General features: G+C 41.4%; 1 protein-coding gene across 2 annotated transcripts in view; it reads right to left on the reverse strand.

The window, feature by feature from the left end:
• The window catches only part of LOC306843246 (zinc finger protein 423-like), a 158,141-nt gene that overhangs the window by 100,244 nt on the left and 32,403 nt on the right, over nucleotides 1–25,494 (reverse strand). For both annotated transcript variants that reach the window (XM_079374610.1, XM_079374609.1), the window contains one exon: nucleotides 14,952–15,155. In XM_079374610.1, coding sequence (XP_079230736.1) covers nucleotides 14,952–15,155 — 204 coding nt within the window. The remainder of the gene's footprint in view (nucleotides 1–14,951; nucleotides 15,156–25,494) is intronic.

Genomic DNA, 25,494 nt, shown 5'->3' on the forward strand with positions numbered 1-25,494 from the left:
ACTTACAACTACAGTTAAACATTTTTAATGCAAATGTGATGAAGAAAAAGTCCCTGCCATGATGCTAGGATGGTCTATGTAGTGTGCTCTGCGTGGTGGGTGGTTGTGTACTGGTCCAAGATAAAGAAGAACAAATATGACAATGCAAGTCTGCTGGATTTTTATCATCCACTAGGCAAAAACAATACAAGGCTCAAAGGCCTACAAAACAATCATTGGCCACCAAAAAAAAAAAACATTCTAACATCAAAACTGTATCCACGAATGTACAGCCATACATTGTAGTTATAATTTCCTACTTTTTAAAAAGCTTTTTTTTTTTTTATCTTATCTTTTTGCATTTTTATTTAAACAGATGTATTTTTTTTCCCCATTTAATTAAAAAAAACGAAATGTTTTTAATTTACTTAATCTATTTACTTTATTCAATGAAAAATACTAATATTTCGAGCAAACATAAAAGTATACATATTAACTAAAATATAAATAGAAATCGATCATTCTTTTGTGGTGGAGCCAGTGAAAAGCAGGGAAGGCTAAAGTCATATTGTTGAGCCCTTTATACAAATAGGTAAGTATGTGTTTGTATAAAAACTGTGACCAATAATCAAAAGAGTACGAAAGCACTAATACACTTATACCTGTTCCTAAACACTTAGTTTAGAAGCAATTTAAAAAATAAGGACAGAAGATGTGCAAATGATGACAGAGGTGTTGCTATACATAGGAATAGAAGTAAAGAAAGGAAGAGTTTGGAAAGTGTGGAAAGGAAAAGACACATAGGCCTGTATGTCTACATAATGACTTACCTGTCTACCTAACCTGTTTCTCACCTCTCTTTTATTCTCTCTTCACCACACACAAGCAAAATCACAAAGCCAATATGGAAGGGGTGCGTTTCCTGCTGCACAAGCTCTCACACATACCCCAAAATTAAATTAATATGAAAAAAAATTAAATTAAATCAAACCCCCAAGTGTTTTATTACTTACTTGTGTTTCCAGCCATTAAGAGACTGCATTACTAAAATATGAATAATTAAGGACATATGGGTATTATTACGTTGGAGCGAAAAAAAAACAAATCGCTCATACCTTATTTCATTTGAAAGACATGTTGTTATCTCTGGAAAGTGTCTGACAAGGACCTCTGATGTGTTCGATCTGTGAAATGACTCTCGTTGAGAGAGAAATACAAGGGGTCAGTCTATATCGGGCAACAAGTCACGCCGTCCTCACTAAACTGTCTCTTCACTTCATGACTGCTGCTGCAGAGTTCATTTTCCAACTCTCTAAAGTTCTGAACTATCACATTGAGGATTTTTCATTGATTGCGGATTGTGGCCAAAAGTAGATTTAAGACTTGGCTCTGGCTTTCGGTGCAAACAGTGGAACAACTTCTTGTCTATGCGTGATTGGATCTCTATAGTGTCCTGCCAAGCTTCTCTGACATGCACATATCGCATTTTTGAGGCTCTGGGGTAATGATGCTGCCTCGTCTACATCAAGAACTTTATCTGTTCTGACCCAAACCCAGTGGTGGAAACTCTCCATCGCAACATAATCGCAACAAAATCACCACTGATTCCTCTGCTATCCCACAAGACATTGGGCTTGCTTTCTGCTCTGAGGGTTTCGGTTACTGATGGTCCATGATTTGGACAGCAGATTTGTTTTGTCTTTTAGTTCAACTGGTCTCTTAAAGGGACAGTCATTAAAACAAAAGGCATATTAAACTGAGCATAAAACATCTCACAAACAAAATCATAGGGGGAAAAACAAGGGATGTTTCAAAACTAAATAAGTTTTTTTTGAACTGCCAAATACAACAGAAATCACTTACATGAGCAAATAGCCACAAATAATCACAATCTTCCTATACCTTTGACGTGTTATGATGTAAAAACACTTTCTATACAAGTAATCAGAGGTTGCAAAACAGAAAAACTAAAAATCTCAGTCATTCACAATGTTTAATATACAGCCTGCACCTTGAGTGTACATAATATTTTGACCAACATAATAAGCATATTTAACCATATTTAAATACTTAGTTTTTAAAAAATGTACGCATATATATATATAAATACACACACACATACATACATACATGCATACATACTATTGCCAAAAGTATTGGGTCACCCCCTTCTAATGAACATGTTTGACTACTTTAGTAATTTCTATGAGTACAAATCTTAATGTTTAAGCATATAATGATATTCTAGGGAATTGTATGCTTCTAATTTTATAGCAACAGTTTGGACAGGACCCTTTTCTATTCTAACATGACAGTGCCCGTGTGTATAAGCCAAGGTTCAAAAAGACATGATTGATTCAGTCAGTGTGGAAGAACTTGACTGGTCTGCAGAAAGCCAAGTCCTGATCCCAGCTGAACACCTCTGGTGTGACTTTATATGCAGACCTTGAGCCAAAAACTCATCACCAAACACCAATGACTTTTACATAAGGGTACTGTCATTTTAGACACGTCCAAAACTGTTGCAACAGCGATGGAAATACAATTTCCATCTTTGTTGCCACAGTTTTGTTAGTGCCTTTTTCTTTTCTAAAGAACAGGGTGTCCCAACACTTTTGTCCTTATAGTGTCTATACAAGTCATTGGTGTTTGGTGATGAGTTTTTGGCTCAAGGTCTGCATATAAAGTCACACCAGAGTTCAGCTGGGATCAGGACTTGGCTTTCTGCATACCAGTCAAGTTCTTCCACACTGACTGAATCAATCATGTCTTTTTGAACCGTGTCTTATACACAGAGGCACTGTCATGTTAGAATAGAAAAGGGTCCTGTCCAAACTGTTGCTATAAAATTAGAAGCACACAATTCCCTAGAATATCATTATATGCTTTAACATTAAGATTTGTACTCATAGAAATTACTAAAGTAGTCAAACCTGGTCATTATGGTCTGCCTATATTCTGCAAATGACTTCATAAACGAAAAAAGAACATAAAAATGAAGTAAGAAATATAAAATCCCACCATTTTATACTATGCCAGGAAGCAGTGTTTACCAGCTGGACACATGGTGCCACTACACTGTGTTTGTCACAATCCCAAACCAACACACACAACTCATTTCATCTCTCCTCAACTTTTCCGGCCTGCTTGTGGATTATTACTCGTCTTCGATCCATACCGACCCGTTATCAGCCCCTCACCAGTCAACCCAAAGCCCCCCACAGCTGTCGGAGCCTCCCGACACTCCCTCTCTTGCTCCCTCTCCTACAAACCCCCACTTCACTTTATCTAGCCGTTCGCAGGCAGCGCGCTTTGGCAGCAGACTGGGGGTAACCAGTTTCTCCATTTCCCTCTCTTTCTCTCCGCCTCCCCACCCAACAGTGGCGGCGGCAACAGCAGTCCCGGCCTGCCCTGGGAACGGAGCGTGGAAACAGGCCCACATTGCTGTGCTGTGTCCTGGGGGAGTTCATTACTTGAGCAGGGCGCTCCCACCAGCCAGTCAGAGAGCAGGTCCACCACGGCCCTACTGCGCTCCACTGGAGCTGCTCTCATTAAACGGAGGGAAAAAAGGGAGAAAGAAAGGAAAGGCAGCGATGGCCAGACACCAAGGCTAATAATGTGACAAGTTTAGTTTTTTTTCATCGGGTTGTGCGTGCTGAATTTTTCCAAGGTGGAGTTTGTGTCGGTGACGCCACCCACCCCCAAGTCTGGCTACTTATTCCGCAGTGAGTTTCCTATCCTCCCCAGAAATGAGAAACAGGTTTAAATATTTTACAAAGGCAGGGTGGATCGCGTAGGATCTGAGCTCGAAGGAACAGCAGAAGGATTCTCTAGATCTTTAACCCCAATAGAGGGCCGTCTTCTTTGAACACTCAACCCCCATCACGCATTTCCCTTCCTCTGTTTCTCCCGGGATGCTCCACTGTTACTAACCTCGACAAAACAATACGCACCTACCGCACTAATTCCGCTGAAAGAAGGAAAAAAAACAAAGTATATGCCCTCCCTCGTCCAATATTACGCTCTAAATCTAGACCTGTCCTGTTCTTTCTCCTGCTATCCATCCATCTCTCACTCCCTCGTGGTTTCGGGCCCCCCCTTGCGACCCTGCCAAGATGCGAAGGATTCCAATCAGGCACTTAGCTGGATGGCTATTTCCAGGGACAAAGGACATGGAGAGGAGCAGGACTGGAGGGGAGGGGGAAAACGAGGGGGAACAAAGACTGCTCTCGGCACCCAGGGGAGCAACCAGCCACTGACGTCACCGTGTATGAGTGCGTGTATGTGTGAGAGAGATAGAGGGAGGGCGTAATGGGTGTTTGAGAACCTGCCTGAGGCTGGCAGAGGTCCCCGAGGGGGGCTGTCCTCATGGGAAGATTGGAAAAGACGTTCTTTATCATTTGCGGACACTTTCACAGAGTGAGGGCCGTGTGCAAACTATTAGCTGTGATTTCTCGTAACTACAGAAATGAGAATGTTAGATGTGTGATGAATTTAAGAGCATGTGAAGCTTGTGAGGGTCTTAGATGTAATATTGACAGTACAGTAGGGCGGCATTCTATGTTACTACAAAACACACTGCGATTGACCGCCACGTCATGAGACCTAGAGATTTTTTCGTATTCACCATCCTTACCTATCAAAATGCTTGCTACAGATGCGAAAATGCAGAAAATAGAACCTGATCTGAATTTATGACTGAAAAACGTTTCAGAGGCAGTGTGTAAATGTGATTGACACAACATGAGGACGTATTTATTTTTTAAGGTGCGAAAATTTCGGACAAAAATACCTTGACACAGATACAAGTTCTGTTCCAAAACCTAGTGGGCCTGTTTTTTTCACCTCATTACATGTGAGAAACAAACTGTAATCGAGAAGTTGTGAACGGTGACTATAAAATTTAATGTGTATGAATAGCATGTGCTAATTATGAACAACAACAATAAAAACAACTCAAGAAAATTTTAAATTACAGACAGATTCCAAATGATTGCAACAAAAATCACTGGATGGATGTCATAATTATGATTTCCTAACTTATAGGTAGAAACTGATCTGGAGGAACACAGCAAAAGAAAACAGTATATATTTAAATATATAAATACAAATAAAAAGCTCTATATAGAAAAGTATTGATCAAACGGTTCAAATCTAATTAAAAATAAATAATTTAACCCAAAAATCTGTGTGCATGGTGTATTTTTGTGCTTAATATAACATCACATGATTTTCCCCCCCAAACCATTTAAGCACAAACCCTGGACACAGCTGATTTTTGGTTAACTCAAATATTCAGTCATGTGTAAACTTCATGGATATAGTTTAGAGTTTAGAAAAGTCATGGATGTATCAACAAACAGTAATTAGAATGTGCTACCACCGTTACACAAAGGTTATTGTTAGGGTTTAGAGTAGAGTATTTGTTTCAGTGTTGTAGGATGAAAACATGCTTAGAGCATCATGTCATTAGCTTAGCATCAAATTCTGTAAGGGTCAATTGTGCTTCACTTTAGCAGCTCTATTTTTGAGTTGCTGCCTTTGTCGAGCGTTTCAAATCTGTCACTTTTGAGGGTCCATTTTATTTCGAATGCCTAAGTAGACTTACTAGGTTCAAGGAACAGCCTTCCAACACACATAAATTTAAAAGTAACAAAACATGACAATGTACGGTCCATCTCTACTAGCATGCACATGTCTGCACGCTGAATCAGTGAGTGCGTGTCAATAAGGGTGAGTGTGTGAGTGTGTAGGCTGGCGGTTGTGGTTAATGGACTCTGGTCTGTCTGCAGAGGGGGAAAGAGCTGGGGCTCTTTGAAAAGAGTGTGGATTCAGACAGCATTGCCCATTTCTCTCCATGCGCACGTCCCAGGGGCACAGCTTTTCCTGACATTTCACTTGACAAAGGCGAGCCACACCTGAGCGCAGGGTTAAAACTATTATAACAGCTCTCCCCCTGGCACACTGCCCTTTGGCTCCACTGCACCAAGTGTGTGTATGTATGTGAGTGTGTGTGTGTGTGTGTGTGTGTGTGTGTGTGTGCGCGTGCACAATTTGGGCCCCTTGAGTGTGAGAATGTGAAAGAGTAAGTTGGTCTAGATGTGTGTGAGTGTGAGTGTGTGCGTGTGTGTGTGTGTGTGTGTGTACCCAAGGTCTGCAGCTCCGGGGTGTGTTGACATACGACGCCACCTGACCGCATCTCGGTACTGTATGTTAACAATACCGGCAACGGCGCATCTTGAGGGCCGGACCTGCAGGGGCCCGCTCCACGCCCACACTCGGCCCACGCTAAGCTGGCTATAGGGAGCCAGTGAGGAGTGGAGGAGCACAGCTAGTAGGCACAAACCATAATGGAGAAGCCAGAGATTGAGAGAGCGAGGGAGTTGGGGGCAAATGGGCCGAACTCAACAGGAGGTGGGGAGTGAGTGAAAAGAAAATGAGAAAGGGAGAAAGGACACTGCAGGAGAGCTGGAGAGAGGGAGACGGGGAGAAAGAGGGCAGTTTGGGTTATCCACTACAGGGTGAGAGACGGAAGGAGAAGGAGGGGGCAACAGGACTGAATCGGAGAGAACAGGCTGTTCCTCATTACCGCGGCTCCCTCCGAAGAACCTGGTGATGGCTCTATTCTCCAACACCCAGGGTCACCGAGGTCACGCCCACCAACCGGGGGTCACATTCTAGGACAAAACCCTAACTAAGATGCGACGTGATCGAAGGAAAACCGGAACACCTGACCTCCTCCGCCCACAGAGCCTCTGACAAAGACTTGGTCCCTGTGGAAAACCAACAAAGGGCGGCCATCTTAGAACGGACCTACACCCCCTGTAATCGTTCAAAAGGAGTGGAGACAGCCTCGACTGACTTTGGGGCTCAAAGTTGAGCAGTCAACATCCAGGAACGAGAACTTTCATTTAATCTCCAGAAAATTAATTTCGAACTAGTGCACTTCCTGAGGCGCGCACAGATCTTTATGTATGAATGAGTAATATTTATGCATTAGTGTGAGATGAAAAAAGAGAGACGATTTGAGCCTAAAAACAAAGAGGATGCATGGCCAGAGGTTGTGCAAATAAGCATGGTATGAATTATGCGTATTGGTGTGGATGAGCACCAAAAGAAATAGATTTGTAATTGTGTACTTTGATTATCTGTACATTTATTTGTCCGTGCTCACACCCTTCATATAGCCAATGAATACAAATTAGTGTGTTTGGTGGCAGGAATATTAACTCTCTCTCTCTCCACGAGCGGGAAAAAAACGTGTGTGGATATTCCAACAGATTTTGGCTTCTTCCTGGGCACACGCAGACAGACCAAATATTTACTCTCCCCTCTTCCGCCCGCCTGCTCGACACAGCAGCCGAGAGAGAGAGAGAGAGAGAGAGAGAGGGAGAGAGATAGAAAGAAATAGAGAGAGTTACATTTTTAATCGGCTGATTTTTTCCCTCCGAGAAGGCAAGCTGAATACAAGTACGCTGCCGCCAACACACACACGCTCCTTTTTTGTGTCCTTTGGCAAATTCTTTTATTTCGCTCTTGCGTGGAGCAGGAAAGAAAAAAATGGAGAGAGGAGAGGAGAGGATGGAAGGAAAAGGAAGAGAAGAGAAGAGAGAACGTCCCCACAGAGTTTTTCTCCCTTCCTGGTGCGAGCATAGGCCCCCACAGAGTCCCTGTGTAATTTCCAGTCCCTCAGAATTCAGGTATTAATAAAGGCCCCATGGGGAACTGCACACAATATAACCCTACATTTTCAGGCATTATGAAAGGACGCCCCCAGGGGTCTTTGGCTCAAATTTCTGAAATGCAGGCATTGTAAAAAAGGCACCCCAGGGGAGTCCCCCCGCAATAGAAATCTGCTGAATTCAAAGCATTTTCGGAGTCCTGGCGGGAGCCATTACTCCCTCTGGAAGCGCTTTTTTCCTTTTTTCTCTCTCTCTCTCCTCCCTCTTTTTTTTTTTTTTTTTTTTTTTTTTTACAAAACATGTGTTGCTGACATGTTGACAGATTGCTCAGTGAAGTGTTTAGGTGCATGCACAAACCAAGTCTCTACAGAGACAGAGCACTGCTCTCTGCCAGAGAGCCTCTCAACTCTCCCAAAACTGGTGCCATCCATATTTTATAAGAGGGGGAAGAGGAAAATCTAGGGCTAGGAAAGCGAGCGAGGGGGGAAAAACACGAGATAAGTAGAGTCACGTATGGAAGGCGGTGGAGAGGAAACGAAAAAGAGACGCTGAAAGACAGCGACGGGGAAAGAGAAAAAGGAGAGAGAAAAGAACTTCATCGTGAAAAATGAACCCTGTGATGAAAAATGACTTCCAGTGTGCTTTGAAACAACCCTCCTTCGTCTCACCACCTCCCTTTCTCTCTCTCCCTGCATGCTGTGCCCCCTCCCCTCCCCTCAATCTCTCTCTCTTATGGAGGCAGGGCTCTTGCTCTCCCTGGAAAACCTGAGTTTACAACCAGCTGTGACTGCATTTGTATCTGTGCCAAAGGCTTAGTGGAGGAATCTTCAGGCCACCCTCTGGCTCTGAGAGAGAGACAGAGAGAGAGAGAGAGAGAGAGAGAGAGGGAATGGAGGGGGTAAGGGAGGACCAACACACAAAGCAGCTCTCACTTTGAGAAAACACGCGTAGTCTGATTTGTGCAAACACACAGAGACACGCATAAGCACGCACACACTCTCCTCTGATATAGGTGCCGCAAACACACGCAAAGCAAATACAGCTCAACACGCATGTGACATGCTGACGATTACCACAGACAACAATTTCAGCTCGTCTCGCGATTTGTAAAAACAAAAAAGACATGCTTCCAGTGGAGATCTATGAGGCAATATGGGTTATGTCGCTGTATGGAGGCTACACTTTTCCACTGAGATCAACCAGGGATCAGTAAACCTCTCTCCGGACCACGTTTCTGCTGACTTGACAGTTGAGCAATGATATAACTGATTACGTTAAAAGCTGTCAACAAAAAACTTTGTCTTTGAAAAACAAAGTCTTTGTTTATGGGCCATACACATTTTCAAGAACACATCTTAACATCAAAAGTAAATTTAATTCAGCATAATGCAACAGTATTAACAGTAAAATGTATAGGTATTTTACACACATGCACGGTAGCAATAAAATAAAATAAAAAATTTAATTAAATTAAATAAACCTTAGCTTCTAATGATTCCTATTTGATTCAGCAGGTTTTAGGGGCCAGTGCATTGGCAATTTTTCCAGCTCAACAGAGACATGCGGAACGGTTCCAGGCTGGCCCCCTGTTGGTGGAAAGGGGGCACCAAACTTCCACTGTAAGCGCATTCTTATTTGTATTCCCTAACCAAGTCAATATTATTTTCCATGGTAAAAGTGCTTAATTTAATAAATCTTTTCTTCAACATACATAGAGATGTCCAGCCACATTTATTCACAAAATAATTTAAGCTAATGGCAATAAAACTCATTTAGGGTACTAATATCAGAGTTTGTCCTTGTCCAGCTTTTTTCTCAGCACAGCAAGATCAAGTTACCAACTACTCTCCTCTTTCTCTGTAGGATGAAGGGAGAGGGAAAATGATCTGCAACTTTAATAAGAGTCTTGGCCTCCCTGGATTCAGCTGCCATTGTGACGACAGGCAGGAGCTGGGGGGTCTTCGGTTGGCCCGGACAGACATACAGACGGATGGATGGATGGAAGGATGGATAAGTGGAAAAGGGATATGTATTCTAGCATGAAGTGCCCTGGGCGAGTGTGTGTTTAGTGGAAGAATGAAGGGGGTGACTACTCTCTCAAGGGACCGAACCACCCCGAGGCCCCGTCACACACCCCCATTACACTTCAACTGCCTGCCAGACACACAACTCCCCACGTAGCCTGCCAACAGAGGAGAGGGCACACGCTCTGTGTGTGTGTGAGTTTCTATAGAAGTAAATGAGTTGGTTACAGTCTTGAAGAGAACAAAAGGGATACTATTATCATGGAAGAAACGCAGGAGAAAAATCTGCAGATTTTAGTAGATTTGCCACTGTCATCATTAACAAAATTCTGTGTTCATTTTTAAAATATTGTACTTAAATATTTATTAACTATACTAGTTTTATTAAATATAAATTAGTAAAACATGCAATAAATAATTAAATAAAATTAAGTGTATTAAAAAGTTTAATTAAATATAAATTGCTAATACATTTAATAAATAAAAATAAAAAAGTAAATTTATAAAAATACTAATTAATTTCAATAATTAACTTAAAAATATAAATATAAAAAATATAAAAAAATTTAAATAATCATTCCAGCAAAAACTTTGTTACTAAAACTAACAAAGCAAAACGTTTGCAAGTTAAAACTGTAAGAAAATATTGAAATATTGTTAGAATAAATCTTGTGAACGTGTGAATATTTGAATCGTAAACAAAAAGTGTGATGACAAGCACATCTCACTGTCAGGCCTGTGGCCTAGTGGTTAACGCATATGAGTGCACGTTTGAATCCAGCTGGTGACATTTACTGACCCCATTCCCCCTTATTCTACCAATCATTTCCTGTCCTTTTCTGACTACACCTATAAATAAAAGTGGCAAAAAGGCCCAAAAAAAGAAGCCATTCCTCTCTTTGCTTCTCAGAACAGTGACAGAGAGAGTGTGAGCGGTGTAGAGCTATTTCTACTCACTGCAAACCCCCCACCACCAATCTCGCTCTCTCTCTCTCTCTCTCAGTCTGTCTCTCTGGAGCGCTTGCCGTTCCCCTCAGTCTTCTGAAGGCGGGTTAAGTAGCACTCGCCTCCTATTTGTATCTGACAGGTGGAGAGCCCGCCCCCCCCAGCTGACTGACAGCTGTCTCGTTTACCCACACGGCTGCCTGCTTCACTCAGACATTCTCTGGCTTACTCCCCATAGTCTTTCAGTATTTCTGATCCGTTCTCCTACGGCAACAAACAACCCGACACTTATTTTCTATACAGATCAAAATATGAACCGATCGAGTGAGAAATGGGTCAAAGGATGTCATCCAATGAATTTTAATTTCAGGCTAGAAGAGCTCATCTGCCATGCAGCGGTCACCTCTGTGTGTGCGCGTGTATCCGTGCCTCCTGCTCACCCCCTGTCCTGCCACATGAGTTTAGGAAGCTCGCAGGGTGGTCAATACTGCTATATACAACACACTGTGAAGGTGGACCAATAAAAACTACACGTATAACCAAAACCAGGCTGAGAGGACACCTGAACGGGACTACTGGTGCTGTGGAGTCTAAACTGGGCCTCTTTCTTCGACTGAGCCAAACCCAGGAGGCTATAGGGCCTTCTGTTCCAGACTAGAGAGGGAGGGGTCAGCTGCAAAACGCCACAGGGGACATGAGGAAAGGGGGCAAGAGGGAGAAAGAGAGAAAGAGAGAGCGAGGTGAGTGTTGTTAACAGCCAGGGCCCAACCTTGGCCGGTTGCAGGGCAGTGGAGCGGAGCAGCACAGTGAATGTTCTCCATTTGATCTGAGTTTTTTCCAAGCGCTCCTCAGGGAGCCAGTGTTCCAGATTCCTCCTCCAGTAGAGCCTCCCCTCAGAATCAGCCCACAGTACGACACTCACACATACACACTCACGTTTCACCCACGTTTCACCCACACACACTCACATACTTGTGCACACAAACACTAATCCACACTCATGAACCGATATATTCACACACAGACAAATAGAAACATACACGAGACGATATAATGTCGTCCAACTGCCAGCAAAGTGCACAAAAGCACACTCACTTACACTGTAATCCTGTAAACAGACATGATATCGGGACGCAGGGTCATTTACACCACCGTTCAAAAGCTGGGTTCGGTAAGATTGATAAGAAATTGATAAGAAATTTTTGAGCACCAAATCAGGATATGAGAATAATTTCTGAAGGATCATGTGACACTGAAAACTGGAGTAATGGCTGCTGAAAAGTCAGCTTTGCCATCACAGAAATAAATTAAATTTTAAAGTACATTAAAACAGAAAAGGGTTACTAAAATTGCAATTATATTTCATATTTGTAACTGTTTTTACTTTGGAGCAAATGCAGACTTGGTGCAAAAAGTTTTTTTTTTAAAGAAATCTTACAGCAAACTGTAGTGTAAAAAAGAGAGATAACCAAAACTTAATTTCTAGAAGTACAATTGAATGTTTATTCAACACAAAAATATAACACTTATACAGTAACAACACATTAACTCATTCTTAAAAACAGTGGGGTCCAAACGTCTGGGACCGCTACTGAAAATGTTGTAATTTTGCACTTTTATAATTTAACACATTATATTATGAGCATAACTTGAGTGAAAAGTTATAAAATAATTATTTGAACTCGATTAATCTTGCTTTAATGACAGTAGAATTTGAACTGCATGAACTCCACAAGTAAAACTGATGAGGCAGGAACATCTTACTGTCTGTGCAAAGAGTCACATGATCAGTGTTAGAAATCTGCCTATTATCTAGAAATAGTGAAAAATCTTTCATTCACTTCACATCATGTTTCTTTGTTTACATTAGTCAACTTCTCTATTTCTGGGCTTAACAAAAAGATTTTGTATCCCAGATTTGCAATGTGATGTCAGACTTTTGAACCCCACTGTAAAAAAAAAAAAAAAAAGCAGAAGAGCACAAGAAGTTAAAATGATATAAGAAAGTAGGAGGAGATGGAAAGTCTAGGAGTTGAGTGTAATGGTGGAAGGCAGAGCCAAAAGACATTTGGAGGGACGGAAATGCAGACGTCCCTCGTCTCCAATATCGTCTCCTGTGGAACTCATATTAGCAGCGATCAATGGCAGCGAGGGAGGAGAAGAAAAAGAGAAGGAAGGAGGGACAGGCAGAGAAAGACAATGACGGTAGAGACGGGTAGAGACCATATCAGAGGTTATATTATTGTCAAGAAGCTAAACAAGAGGACGGTGCACAAATACGAGATGGACACGCTCAAACACACATACACGCACAAACACATGATGGAGTTCCAGGCGTAATTCTATAGCCACGATGTGTACTGTTAAGGGAATAGAAATTTCATTTCGTGGCATGGCGTGGCACGGCTGTGCTCGAGAATATTCCTGCTCTGACGGGCATGCGGTCATAATAATAACCGTAAATTGATAGAGTGGCTTTATGAGCCTTCTGCTGGTGTGCTGATATTGGCCAGGCTCTCCTTGGGGCCATGGGAACCATCCACTGCTCTCCACAACATGGCCTCCCTCACACACACACACACACGCACACAAAATGGCGTGTGTTTGTCCCTTATCAGATGAACTCACCAGCAGCACGCTACTCTCTCCCCTACTAGACCAGCTCCCAGGAGTGTGTCAAGAACTTGAAAGGGATTGCAAATTATTTTTTTATTTACTGCTCTTATTATTATTATTATTACTACTACTACTTAAAATAATTAAAATGTCCATAATTCTAAATTTAATAATAATCTAATTTGATATTCATTTGATAGAATATTTTACATAATAATAATTATTATTATTACTAATACTAATACTAATAATAATAAATAGTAATAATAATCAGGGATAATATCATTAAATAAAACTATAAACAATTTTTGTTAATTGAAATAAAGCTTAAATAAATAAATAAAAATATTAGATGAAAATGTTGCCTTGGCAATTAAATAAATTAAATTTAAATAAAATAAAATAACGTTTGAAACAGAAATAAATCAATCCTAAATAGTATTTTTTTAAGCACATACAATTTCTAAAAATTAAACAAAAATTAAAATAAAAATAAAAAATCTAAAATAAAAGCTAATGAATCCAGAATATTAATAAAAATTATTGTAGTATATAATTACTCCTAAAATGACACTCATAATAAAATAATAATAATAATAATAATATATAATAATAATAATCATAAAAAGAGGAAGAAGGTTTTGTGATTGGTCTAAACCCCTAGACACTGCACCAGATTATTTTGCAATCTCCAGATCGCACACTCCTGGGAACAACTGCATTTTGTCATTTCATTTCACTCTTTATTTTTCCCCTCCACAATGCAACATGCAGCTCTCTGATGACTCCAAAACTGAGATTGCGTCTAAAATCCAGTGCCATGATTTCATTACTTGGTAAGTTGCCAAAATAAAGGAAGGCGATGGAGAAGAGGGTTGTGTCACGCTGTATTGTGTCCCCTCAGAAACATGTGTGCTCTGGTACGATGAGGCCGTGGATATTAACAATCCACTAGCATCATATTTTGTGACTTTGAGGATTTTATACAACTGAAAAGACACTACAAGATTATTCAATAAATATATTGCATATGACTGCTGGAGTGACATGCTCTCTCTCTCTCTCTCTATATATCTACCTCTCCCCCTCTTCTCCTCAGTTTTTATGCTCGTTAAGGAGAGGCCCTTGATTAATCTGCTAGGAAGCAGATGCCCCTGCAGGGCCGCTTTCAGCGTTTCATTAATTACCGCGATTGTAATAACGGCTATTGTGTGCGTGTACTGCGTGTTAGCTTTAAAACACCACTCTCCTGAGGGAGCATACTGACTCCAGAACAGCCAACGGCCTCTGAGTAACCCCACCACTGCGAAAACTATACCAACTTCTGCCTCCTGCCAATATGATTTTCATCAGAAATAAGAAATTAAAGCCATGTAGAATTTCTGTGCCAACAGCATAACCACACGAAATTGCAAAAAATAATGACTGTTTTCTAGTAGGTTTATCAAACACTCCACCGTCTTCCATTGTACAGGATAAACAGGTAGTCTCACCCATAAATGTAATGCAAAATTATTTGTATCTTTGATAAGCTGCATGATTTTTGTAGGTAAAAAAAAGGTTGTCTTAAGTAACAATCATTCATTTATAAGTCTAACTCGAGAAGCAATCTACAAAAGTAAACATACACGTGACACATTAAACTGACACTTCTGCTTTCAAGACAGTGGAGAAACAACACACACACACACACACACGCACAAACCTGCTGGGCAGTGGTTGGTACGGTGCTCGGTCAGGTCTGCCAGGCACTCAAAGTCCTGTTGGCAGTTGTCACAGGTGAAGATGGAGTCGTCATCTAAATCCTCCTCTCCCACCCTCTCGTCATGACTGGTCACACTCTGTTCTCCGTCCTCACCCGCCGCCCGGCTCTCCTTTCTATCAGAGTCTCGCTCTGATACTGCTGCATCTATGTATATACACACACACGCACCGCAGAGAGAAAGGGGAAAGATGTGAGGTTAAGGGTTTGCTATTGATAGGTGAATCAAACTTTAATAATTATTTCTGGCCTGTTGTGTGTTGTACTTCATATGTGCTGATGCAGAGCTTTTGCAAATGTCACGGGCAGCAAAACTTACTGTACTTGTCAAAACTTAAATCAATAAAAATAATAATAGATACAAGCAGGTTGTATCCGGTGTTGGGGAAGCTATTTTGAGACTGCAGGTTGCCAAGACAGAACTTATTAACTAAATTCAAGTTACTTTTTTGAAAAAGTAGTATTCATATACATATTCACATATACATATACATACATAAATACCCACACACACACACGTTATAAAAGCTTTATTCTCAAGCACATTGAGGGTTGAATAAACTGATTGTGTTGCTGTCAAAATTGAACTAATAAAATTACATAATATTCAACTACTAAAAATCTAAATCAAAATGACTAAAAATATAAATCTAAAAAAAAATCTAAATCTAGACATAAAAAAGTCAAATATAAAAAAGTCAAATATAGTGTTGAACAGCATCATTTAACGTAATTTTACATAAAATGCTATTTTTAGTAAAACTATTTACTATGCAGGAATTCAAATCAGCAAATCATTTTATACTTCAGTTAATGATCCAAATTAATGACTTACTAGAATGAATCAAACTTTCCAAATGTTGCATAAAGAATATGCAGGAAAAAAAACAATAAGACTTTACAAATCTACATTTGAGAGAGGGAGAGAAAGAAAGAGAGAGTAGAATTTAAGATGAACCAATTCACTAGAATGAATCATACATTCCAATGCTGCATATGAGGTAAAGAATCATTTATAAGAACCAATTCACCTGAAAATATTAAACTTCCCAATGCTATATTTGAGACTAATTGATAGAAAATGCATTACATTACTGTTAAAAATGACCTAACAGAGATCACCTTTCTCAGCCTCTCAGCATAAATCCCTACCCTAAGTGTGTCTAGTCTGAGTCAAAACTACATCAAAGCTCCTGTGAGCCACTAGACTGAAGTGTAAGAGAGGCCCGAGGCTTCGAGAGCCGCTTGAGCGCAAGCCACCCAGTCGCTCGTGGCACACAGTAAGGACCAGTGGAGAAATCTGCCACTGCAATCCTCCTTCCGCCATTGTGGCTCCATTTTCACACCTTATTATCACATTAAAGGCTCTACGCTGAAAGGACTACACACGAGACTGGAGGAAGAGGGAGGAGAGAGCAAGATTGAGTGAGAAGGAAAGAGAGAGACGGAGGAAGAGAGACAGTACAAAATGTGGGGTGGTAAGAGATTGTGAGACAGAATGAGAGCAAAGAGAACCTGATAAGCTTGATCCAAATTGAGACACAAAGGCCCCTGTCACACCTGCCATTAACATGCGCTTTTGGTGATCGGATCACAATCGGATAGCACTTGACCACTTTAAAAGCCATGTGATTGCATTGTGATTACCTAGACCACATATGGAGGTGGTCAGATACCATTCTGACCACACTGCAAACGTGTCAATGCTAATATGTATTGTTATCCACATATGACACAAGTAATATATAACAAAATAATTCAAATTCACCCTCTTATGATTTGACTGAAGGATCGCATTGAGATCTGCTGATGGATAAATCCAAAACCCTACAGATATAGATATGCAAAACGGAATAAAAGATCTTTCGCTACTTCCGTTTCATCACGACTTAAATGTGAACAACAGAGAGCAAACGATCAGGTCACCTGACTTTATAATCAATATCCCATAAATTATTCCACTGGACTACACTTGGAATCTCTCATTTCAATCCCTAAATCCGCACTCATGTCAATATCAGTCTATCCAAACGCGAGGAAGCTTTAAAACACTGTTTTTCACTTTTATTCCCTAATACCATCCTTCACTGTGGCAATGTATCTAAACGCAATAGTGCACAACAGAAATGACTGAATTATCCATCAATGTTTTTCAAATTTGTTCAATGATTGAACATGTTTCGTTAACGCAACTTCTGATGCAATACGCAACCAGTTTTCCATTTCACGTGTAAGTGCGAACGGCTCCAATACACTGAAATGGAAAAGAATATGAAACTGAATACTGAATATGTGTTACTGAATAAAAGAAATCAAATAGGCAGAAAAAAAAAAAACATCGGCAACCAGGGAAACTGAGGAGCTGAGGAAAAAGAGCAGGGAAAGGAGGAAACGTGAGGGCAGAGGGAGCAGGAAAAAGGAGGGAGGAAGTGGGGGCCGGAGAGAGGGAGGGCTGCTCACCGGCTCCCCCGGGCTTAACATCCTGTCTAATCATCCTGGACTTGTGCAATCAGAGAGAAGCAGGAGGTGGCCATTCCTGTGCTCCACACATTCTGATCAGCTCTAATTTGGCCAGGCCTGGCGCTGCATTACGCCACACCGCAGCAGCCCACGCTAATGGAGCCTGCAGATCGGAGCCCGGCCATAGGAGAGCCTGGGCCTCGCTTTGGGCCCAGGCCCAGTCCGGACTGCAGGTGGAGATGGGGGGGGGGCAGTAGGCTCAGTATCTGGAGGGGCATTTGGATAAGGAAGCGCCGAGGTGCTCTAGTTTATTTCGCCCCCACCAGAGCAGAGGGTAGAGAGGTGGGGGTGAAGGTGGGGGCGTCGTGGTGGTTTGGAGGGTGGTGCGGGCTGGGCTAGGGGGTAGGAGGGGTATGGCCATCTGTCCAGTGGTGAGAACACCGTCTGGACAGGGAGGAGAATGGCCCCTAACTGACACTACACTGATAGAGCCCTGAGCAGCGGTTACACACATACACACACCCACAAACACACAAAAGGTGCATTAACTACACTATTTCATCCATGAGAGCTTCTAATCTCGGGGAAAATGGATGGTGGCAGTAACCCTCGAACACTCCCTACCTCTCCTCACTCAATCACACACACTCTCACACACACCCTGATTCCCCCAGGTACCCTCATGCCAGAGGTACAGGCACTGCCAACCAAGGCACATGCCAGCACAACCTGCTACCATGGCAACGAGGGAGAAGCAGGAGGGGACCTTTTCCTACCCTTCTCCTCTCTCCATCCCTCCATCTCTCCGGTCGTAAGTAGGGCTTGCTGGCGTACACGGAAACAAGGATAAAAGTGGCTGGCGGAGCGCTCAACGTCGCTAACCTGCCTTTTAAACTCCTCCATCCTTCTTTTTCATTCTCATTTTGCATCTTCCTTTCATTACTGTGTATCTTCCCCCTCCTTTCCCGTAAGCGTACGCCCTCTCAGGAGGGAAGAGGGGAGGGGAGTCTCTAGAGGGGGCCCTCCAGAACACACTCCATTAGAGTGCAGGGCCACCGTCATTACAGGGCTCCATTTCTCTCTCTGCAGTGGAAGATTGATACACACGAATCACGCACCTCAGCTGCAGTCGTTCCACCTCCGACCGTGGCCTTGAGAAACACACACAAGCGCAAACGCGTGCGTAAACACGACACATGGTGTGAAGAGAGGCTGATGGACATGGGGTGGGGCAAGGGTCGAGGTGAGGTGAGGTCCATGAACATTTCGAGATTGGGGTTCACCCAAAGTGCCTTGCTTTTTATTTTGTGCATTTGACGGTTGAAATGTTTAAAGGGATAGGATACGCAAAAAATAACAGTTATTTGCTCACCCTCACCAATGTTTTTGCCATATGACTTTCTTCTGTGAGAAAAAGGGAAGACTGGGTTATCCATGCTCTTTTCCTTACATTTACAATAAAATGGGAACTTCAAAAAGGACACAAAAGAACCATAAAAGCACCCTAAAGGTGGTCCACACATCTCGGGCAAGTCTAATGAAGCCATACAATACCTTTTTGCACCAAAAGACAAATTTTTTTTTTTTTTTTTTACTGATATTCTTTCCTAAATCATTGTCTAATTCATGAACAAATCATTCAGACTAGTTCTGAAAATTTAATCAAATAATCCATTGCTTACATTTTAGCCAGTTTTTCACAAAAAAAAAAGTGATTGTGTGATTTTAAAAAACTTGAAATATAGCATATGAGTCATTATGGACCACACTTTTGGTACTTCTATGTGATTTTGTGTCCCTTTTGAAGCTTGAGAGCGCCAGTTCCAATTGCAGCTGGACTGAAAAGAGTAAAAAGCACATATTTTTCATTATGTCTTCCCGAGAAGAAAGAAAGCCATACAGCTTTCAACATGAGATCAAGTAATGACAGATTTTAGCTACACTTTCCCTTTACCGCCCTCACAGGCAAAACCTAGAAGTGACTTAAGGTCAAGACAAACAGGCCAAGCAGAATCATTCTGAAGCAGCACGCTGTTTTTAAACACAGACTGACTATGGCACGGTCAAGCTCAATGAAATCTGGGCTGTTGAGAATACCATCCAAAGAGACTAATGATTTTAAAGAAAGTCATTCAAAAGAACCGGTTCTTTTTATGCTCTCGGATATATTCTTAGCGTTCAAATAATTCTCCGCTCTGCTCCATACTTTGCTAACATATATCTCCAACACGCGCCACTCCTGACAGAAACCATGCTGCTATTTTTGTTTCATTACTGTAATAGCTGTCAAGCTAGCAAGTCTGTGGTAAGTAAGTTGCTATCTGTGTTGTTAATGTAGTAGAAATGTGTTAGCGACATAATGTGGTGTTTAATATTTTTATAATGTTGTGCTTCAGGTGTTGTTGTGGTTCAAATGTGTATGGGGGGCAATTTTGTCCCTTCAGTGTCCTTTTGCAATACTGGAGTTGGAGGACAGACGCAGACACTGGCGTACCTCACAACAGGGCCTAGACTCCCTCTACTGTGAGAGGGCTAGGTGAGAAACAAACCAAAGAGACACAACGCTTCTGTGTGTGCGTGTTTGGTGAGGGTTAGTGAGTGGAACACAGTGTTGCGAACTTGATTGAAAGCTCCATTTATCAGAGTAAAAGTGATTACTGCAGTTTTTGAGAATAATGACTTTGGTATGTTGATGACAAAGACTTCACCAAACACACACACATGCTCTTTTGAGACTTTGCCGTCCTGGTGTCGAACACTTTCCACCCCACCTTTATTCATGTAGGTTTGTCCACCTTTGTTGAGAGTATTTTATCAATACTTAAGGTTAGTGTGCGTGCTGCTGTCCTCTTTCATGTGCTAGAGTGATGTGTTAATGAGTGTTTGGGGGTCCTCAGCAGGGGATGTGCCCGGAGCCCACCTCACTCTCTCACAGCCAGCTGGAGCCCCTGTCCCTCACTCTGCGGGCCATTATCTCTAAGAGACAGCCTGTCCCAGCACCAAAAACTCACACACATTTACCCACCATAAACCTACACAACAGATACAAACAACATAAATGCACTACACAAGGGTATTATAAATGTACAACCAACACACACACAAATTCACTTTTAATTAACAAACTTACTCATTACTCTAAAAAAGTGAGTGTGTACATAATTGTATAGTTCTGTCAGAGCTACACATCTGCTTGGTGCTCAAATTGGACTCGGTTTGAGCCTAGCCTCGAGTCTAGCTAGTCGGTATAGACCTTTTTCACATTTCCTGGTTTCTCAGCAGCGGAAGTCGTCATAGTTGGGTTAACTTCGAAGCAGACTGAGACTGATAACGGCAGTCAGAAGAGAGAACGATGTCAAATTTACCGTCCCTTCCATAGACGCTGCATTAAAAACACCCATTTGTTAGCGTTAACTAGTTTTTTTGTAATTTTATACAAATGTGATATAATACAAAGTAAAGTGTTATAAATGTACATATTTCTTTAAACCAAAATATGAAAAAATTCGGGGGAAAACAACAACAAAACATTTTTTTTTTTTTTTCAAGTATGTCTCAAGAATTGCAACTAGCTGAATAAAAATAAAGTTTCGTCTCCAATTCTAAGACATACCCATTTGCCCATACGTAAAAAATTATCAAAAATAGCTTCAGCAATTTTTAACAGAAGAAATATTCATATTCATATTACGAAGTAATTCAATGGTGCTCGAGTTGCAGTCATTAAATGCAGTCCCAAGGGTCGGCATCCTTTCTAAAAATGGTAGATTGCATATTCTAATGCAAAAGAAAAATATTAATATTCATAAAGCTTGGCCAACTTTTTAAACCACATGCACTTACAACATGGTCTGACTGAAACTCTGATTTGAGCAGTTTATCATTATCATTATATATTAATGATTGTTTTTCCTTATGATATTGTATATTATTCATAGTTCTACAAACAGCCCTTTGTTACTCTTTATATTAAACAGGGTTGTGTTTGTTTTACGTAAGGTTGAGCCTCAGGTCATATAGTGAGATAGTGGCGGTGGTTTGAGCGGGGTGCTACAATCGCCAAGATACCAAACCCACCCCACACCCCACAAACACATTCTCTCTCAGGAAAGACAAACAGCCATGTTTGTGTGGGGTAATTAGATGAGGAGAAGTGAATTAGCAGAATCCACAGAGCAGTCATGTTGCCGAGCACAGCCCCGCCTTACAGGGACCTGCTAATTACCCCTCGTTAGGTTGATATGTGTTTTTTTTTTTTTTTAAGTGTGGTGGAGCTTCCATCATGAGAGCGGGAAATAATTAGCATTGGTGTGATGCTGCCCTTAATGGACACCGCAAGGCATCCTCCAGACCGATGGGAGGAACAACAAAATGACAAAGCGACAAAGCATCAAGAAGATACTTTAGTGCCACTAAGCGTCCACAGATCTAACGGCACAACTATGTTGTCTTTCTAATCGCCCACCGTGCACAATAAATGTTAAACATATAATAACATAAATCTGCATGGCAAGCATAGTTTTTTTTCTGAGTTGAATTTTGGATAAAAACGTCTGATTGGACAAAATGAATAAGCACACTATGAGTCAAACTTTTTCATTTGTATCCTGAAAACAAAACAAATTAAAAAAACAACTTAAAATTTAAGTGCATATACTAACTAAAAGAGTCAAGAGAGTGCACTAGCACATAGATGCTAAAAGACATGGACTAAAAGCCACAAATGTCCGTGATCTTTAAATAATGCAATAAAAAGCTTTCCATTTTGCATTGTGGGTTTTGCTTCACTAAGACGGCAAGTCAGCAACTCGGCTAAAACGCTTTGAGACCTTAGCTAGGGAACTCTCTTTACGACCAGAACCCTTAAAACTCAATTTCCCCTTCCGCCACTGTGTCTGCTCATAGTTATGCTGTACCGTGTGTGAGTTTAAGCACAATAGAATGTATGTTTGATTATTTCAAAGTACTAAAAGGGGAAATCCACATATGAGGTCACACTCGCGTGTCATCCGATGGAGAGAAGAAAGGAGGAGACAGAACCAGAGATCAGAAGAGAAGTTGCGTGTGTCGCACAAGTAACAGGAGGTGAGAGGAGCTACACACACACACACACATCAGAATACAACTAAACCCCAACAAAAGAACGAGTGCTGTGCTGTACTGGAAAAATATCAGCTCCAACTTCAACAAGACTTTTTTCCTATGAAAACATTAAAGCACAAGGCTGTCTTTCAACTACACCACAAATACACACACACACTCGAACCAGACGTGGCCAAATGTAAACCAGATCAAGGCTGCATTAGTCAGAGAGACCAAAGGAATTGCAGTGCTGTTCTGCGCTCGATTAGGGATGTCTGATCTCATCACATGAACACAGCCTACCTGTCGAAATTCATCGCTCATCCTGTCCCTGAAAACTGGCACAGACACGCTCTCTGATAGAAAACATTAATGATGTTGGACCGCGTCAAGACACAGCAGAGAGGCGATCCAGGTTTAATATGGACTCCACGGCACTGGCACTTTTTGCACCCTATTGTACCTTAGGGGTATAGAGTCCATGCAGAAGAGTTGTATGTAATGATTAATGTTGTTACAATACTAACATTTAAGAAGTTGATAGCACTTTCAGTGAATTTTCACAATGCTTAACATCAGTTTCAACAACAGCTACTATGCTACTGAATATACTCTTCTACTTGTTAGAGTTAAATATTAATTTTAACACTAACAAATTAAAATTTAACAATAGCATGTAGCTATCTTGTCAAAATGAAGCCAAGTAAATTGTATAAAATAAAATAAAATAAGTGTCACAAATCTAACTGATTAATCTGCAAATTTTTGCTAATTTTATATTATTTGTATCGGCCACCAATCTTGCCATTTTGGAGTATATATTGATACATATACTGGTCATTCTGCCCTCCATAAATTGCCATGAGCCATTAAATAACCCATGCTGGTTGACCACTGGCTATAAGGCCACATGTATTGTACATCTACATCCGCACTGTGCATATTCCGGTTTGGAGTTGGGACAAGGGCCCCTGATGGCCCAGTGCTTGAGCAGGTGCAGTGCATGCACGTGGTCTCTCGGGGGAGCGCAGGGCCTAACGCGGTAAACACGGGACCTATTTAAAGCAAGCAGACCTCTCTCTCTGGCTCCGCTGGCCTCCTCTAGCTGTGTTTCCACAATACCGCATGGCCCCTCGGGATGCTCGCTTGCCAGCCACACTGTACCAGTCTCCCCTCCTCTAGAGACCCAGCACCCAACGCTCGTGCACCCAGACACAGAGAAGAAAAAAGAGTTGGAGATGATGAAAGAGCGCGTCATGGAAGGATGGGAATTAAATCACAAAGAACACACAAACAGCCGTACAGCTGCTCACCGGTGCCATCACCTGTTCCAGCCCATGGTTCCGCAAGTTGACACACAAAACGTGCAAGCGTCGCGTACACACTTCGACGTGGAAATATACACGCGCGGCGACATGCTAATGCATACGCACACCTCCTCTTCACACATTAAAACTGTTTTCCTGTCGCTGCCTTGGGGAAATTAAAAATATATTATGGACCTCCAGAGGTTCGTGCAAGGAGATGAAGAAAAATAGAGAGGGACACAAATGAGAGAGCGAGACAGACAGCGAGACATGAACGGAGAGAGAGGAAGACACACAAAAGCACTTGAGGGATAGAGAGATGGATCTCTTGGTTGTGTCCTCTTTTCTAAACTGCCCACTGCATCATGGAGAAAGAAGGCCATTTTGGGGCTGCGATGTAGCCGACGGTCATCATTGCTCCTGTCCTCCTCCTCTCACCCTCCCTCCTCTCATCCCTCGTTCCCAGCCACCAAACGGAGAATGCATGGCTGAATCCAGCTCAGGTTAGATTCCAGAGGGGACAGAGCATGTGCAGGGGCCAGGAGACTGACTGATATTTCACTCTGTGTGCGAGTGTGTGTATACACACACAAAATCATCTAACAGATCTTGCCAATCCTCTGGTTCTCAACAGTTGCCTCAGTAGAACCAAACAAAAAATGGCCAGTTATGGGCCAAAACAAACTAGTGCTTGAATAATCAGGCTAATGTTGTGTAGTGAATCAAATACGTCACAAAGATTATGTTACCGAGCTGGTTCTAGCAAATCTGTATGAATGACTTGTGATAGGCTTGAAAGCATCAAACAAATCAATGTTTTATTTAAACCAAATATTGTACACCTTATATCATAATTTTCTAGAGCAGTTGGGGGAAAAATAAATGCTTTCATAGAGCTGTAAAAAAAAAATATATATATATATATATATTTTGTAAAAAAAAAAAAAAAAAATCATTATTACTGTTGACTGACTAAAATTAATAAATAATTTAGCTGCATTTATTTGATTAAAAAATACAGTAAAAACAGTAATACTGGTAAATGTTATCACAATTTACTTGTTTTCTAAATTAAATTTAAATTTTGGTTTCTTTTCTCTTATCTTAGTTCTATGTTCTTACAGGATTATGATGAATAGAAAGTTCAAAATAACACCATTTATTTTAACTTTATTTGAATTTTTGTAACAAAGTCTTAGCTGTTGCTTTTTTATTTATTTGAATTTTTGTCACAATAAAGTCTTAGCTGTCACTTTATGTATCCTTGCTAAATAAAAATATTAATCTTTAAAAAAAATCTCCGCCGGCTGAAAAGGGCAAGTCTCCCACCACACATCCTCACCACTTTCTACAGGAGCACCATTGAGAGTGTGCTGACCACCTGCATCACTGTCTGGTATGGGAACTAGACCCTACAACGGACAGTGAACACTGCCGCAAAGATCATCGGTGCCCCTCTCCCCTCCATCCTGGACATTTTCCTTACGCAATGCTCCAGCATCGTGAAAGACACCACCCACAACCTCTTCCAGCTCCTACCATCAGGTAGAAGGTACCGGAGTATCAAAGCTCGCTCTGTCAGATTGCTCAACAGCTTTTTTCCCCAGGCTGTGAGAGCTCTTAACTCCAATCTCCCT

Source organism: Barbus barbus (assembly GCF_936440315.1).
Source record: "Barbus barbus genome assembly, chromosome: 23".
In the NCBI taxonomy this organism is placed as follows: Eukaryota; Metazoa; Chordata; class Actinopteri; order Cypriniformes; family Cyprinidae; genus Barbus; species Barbus barbus.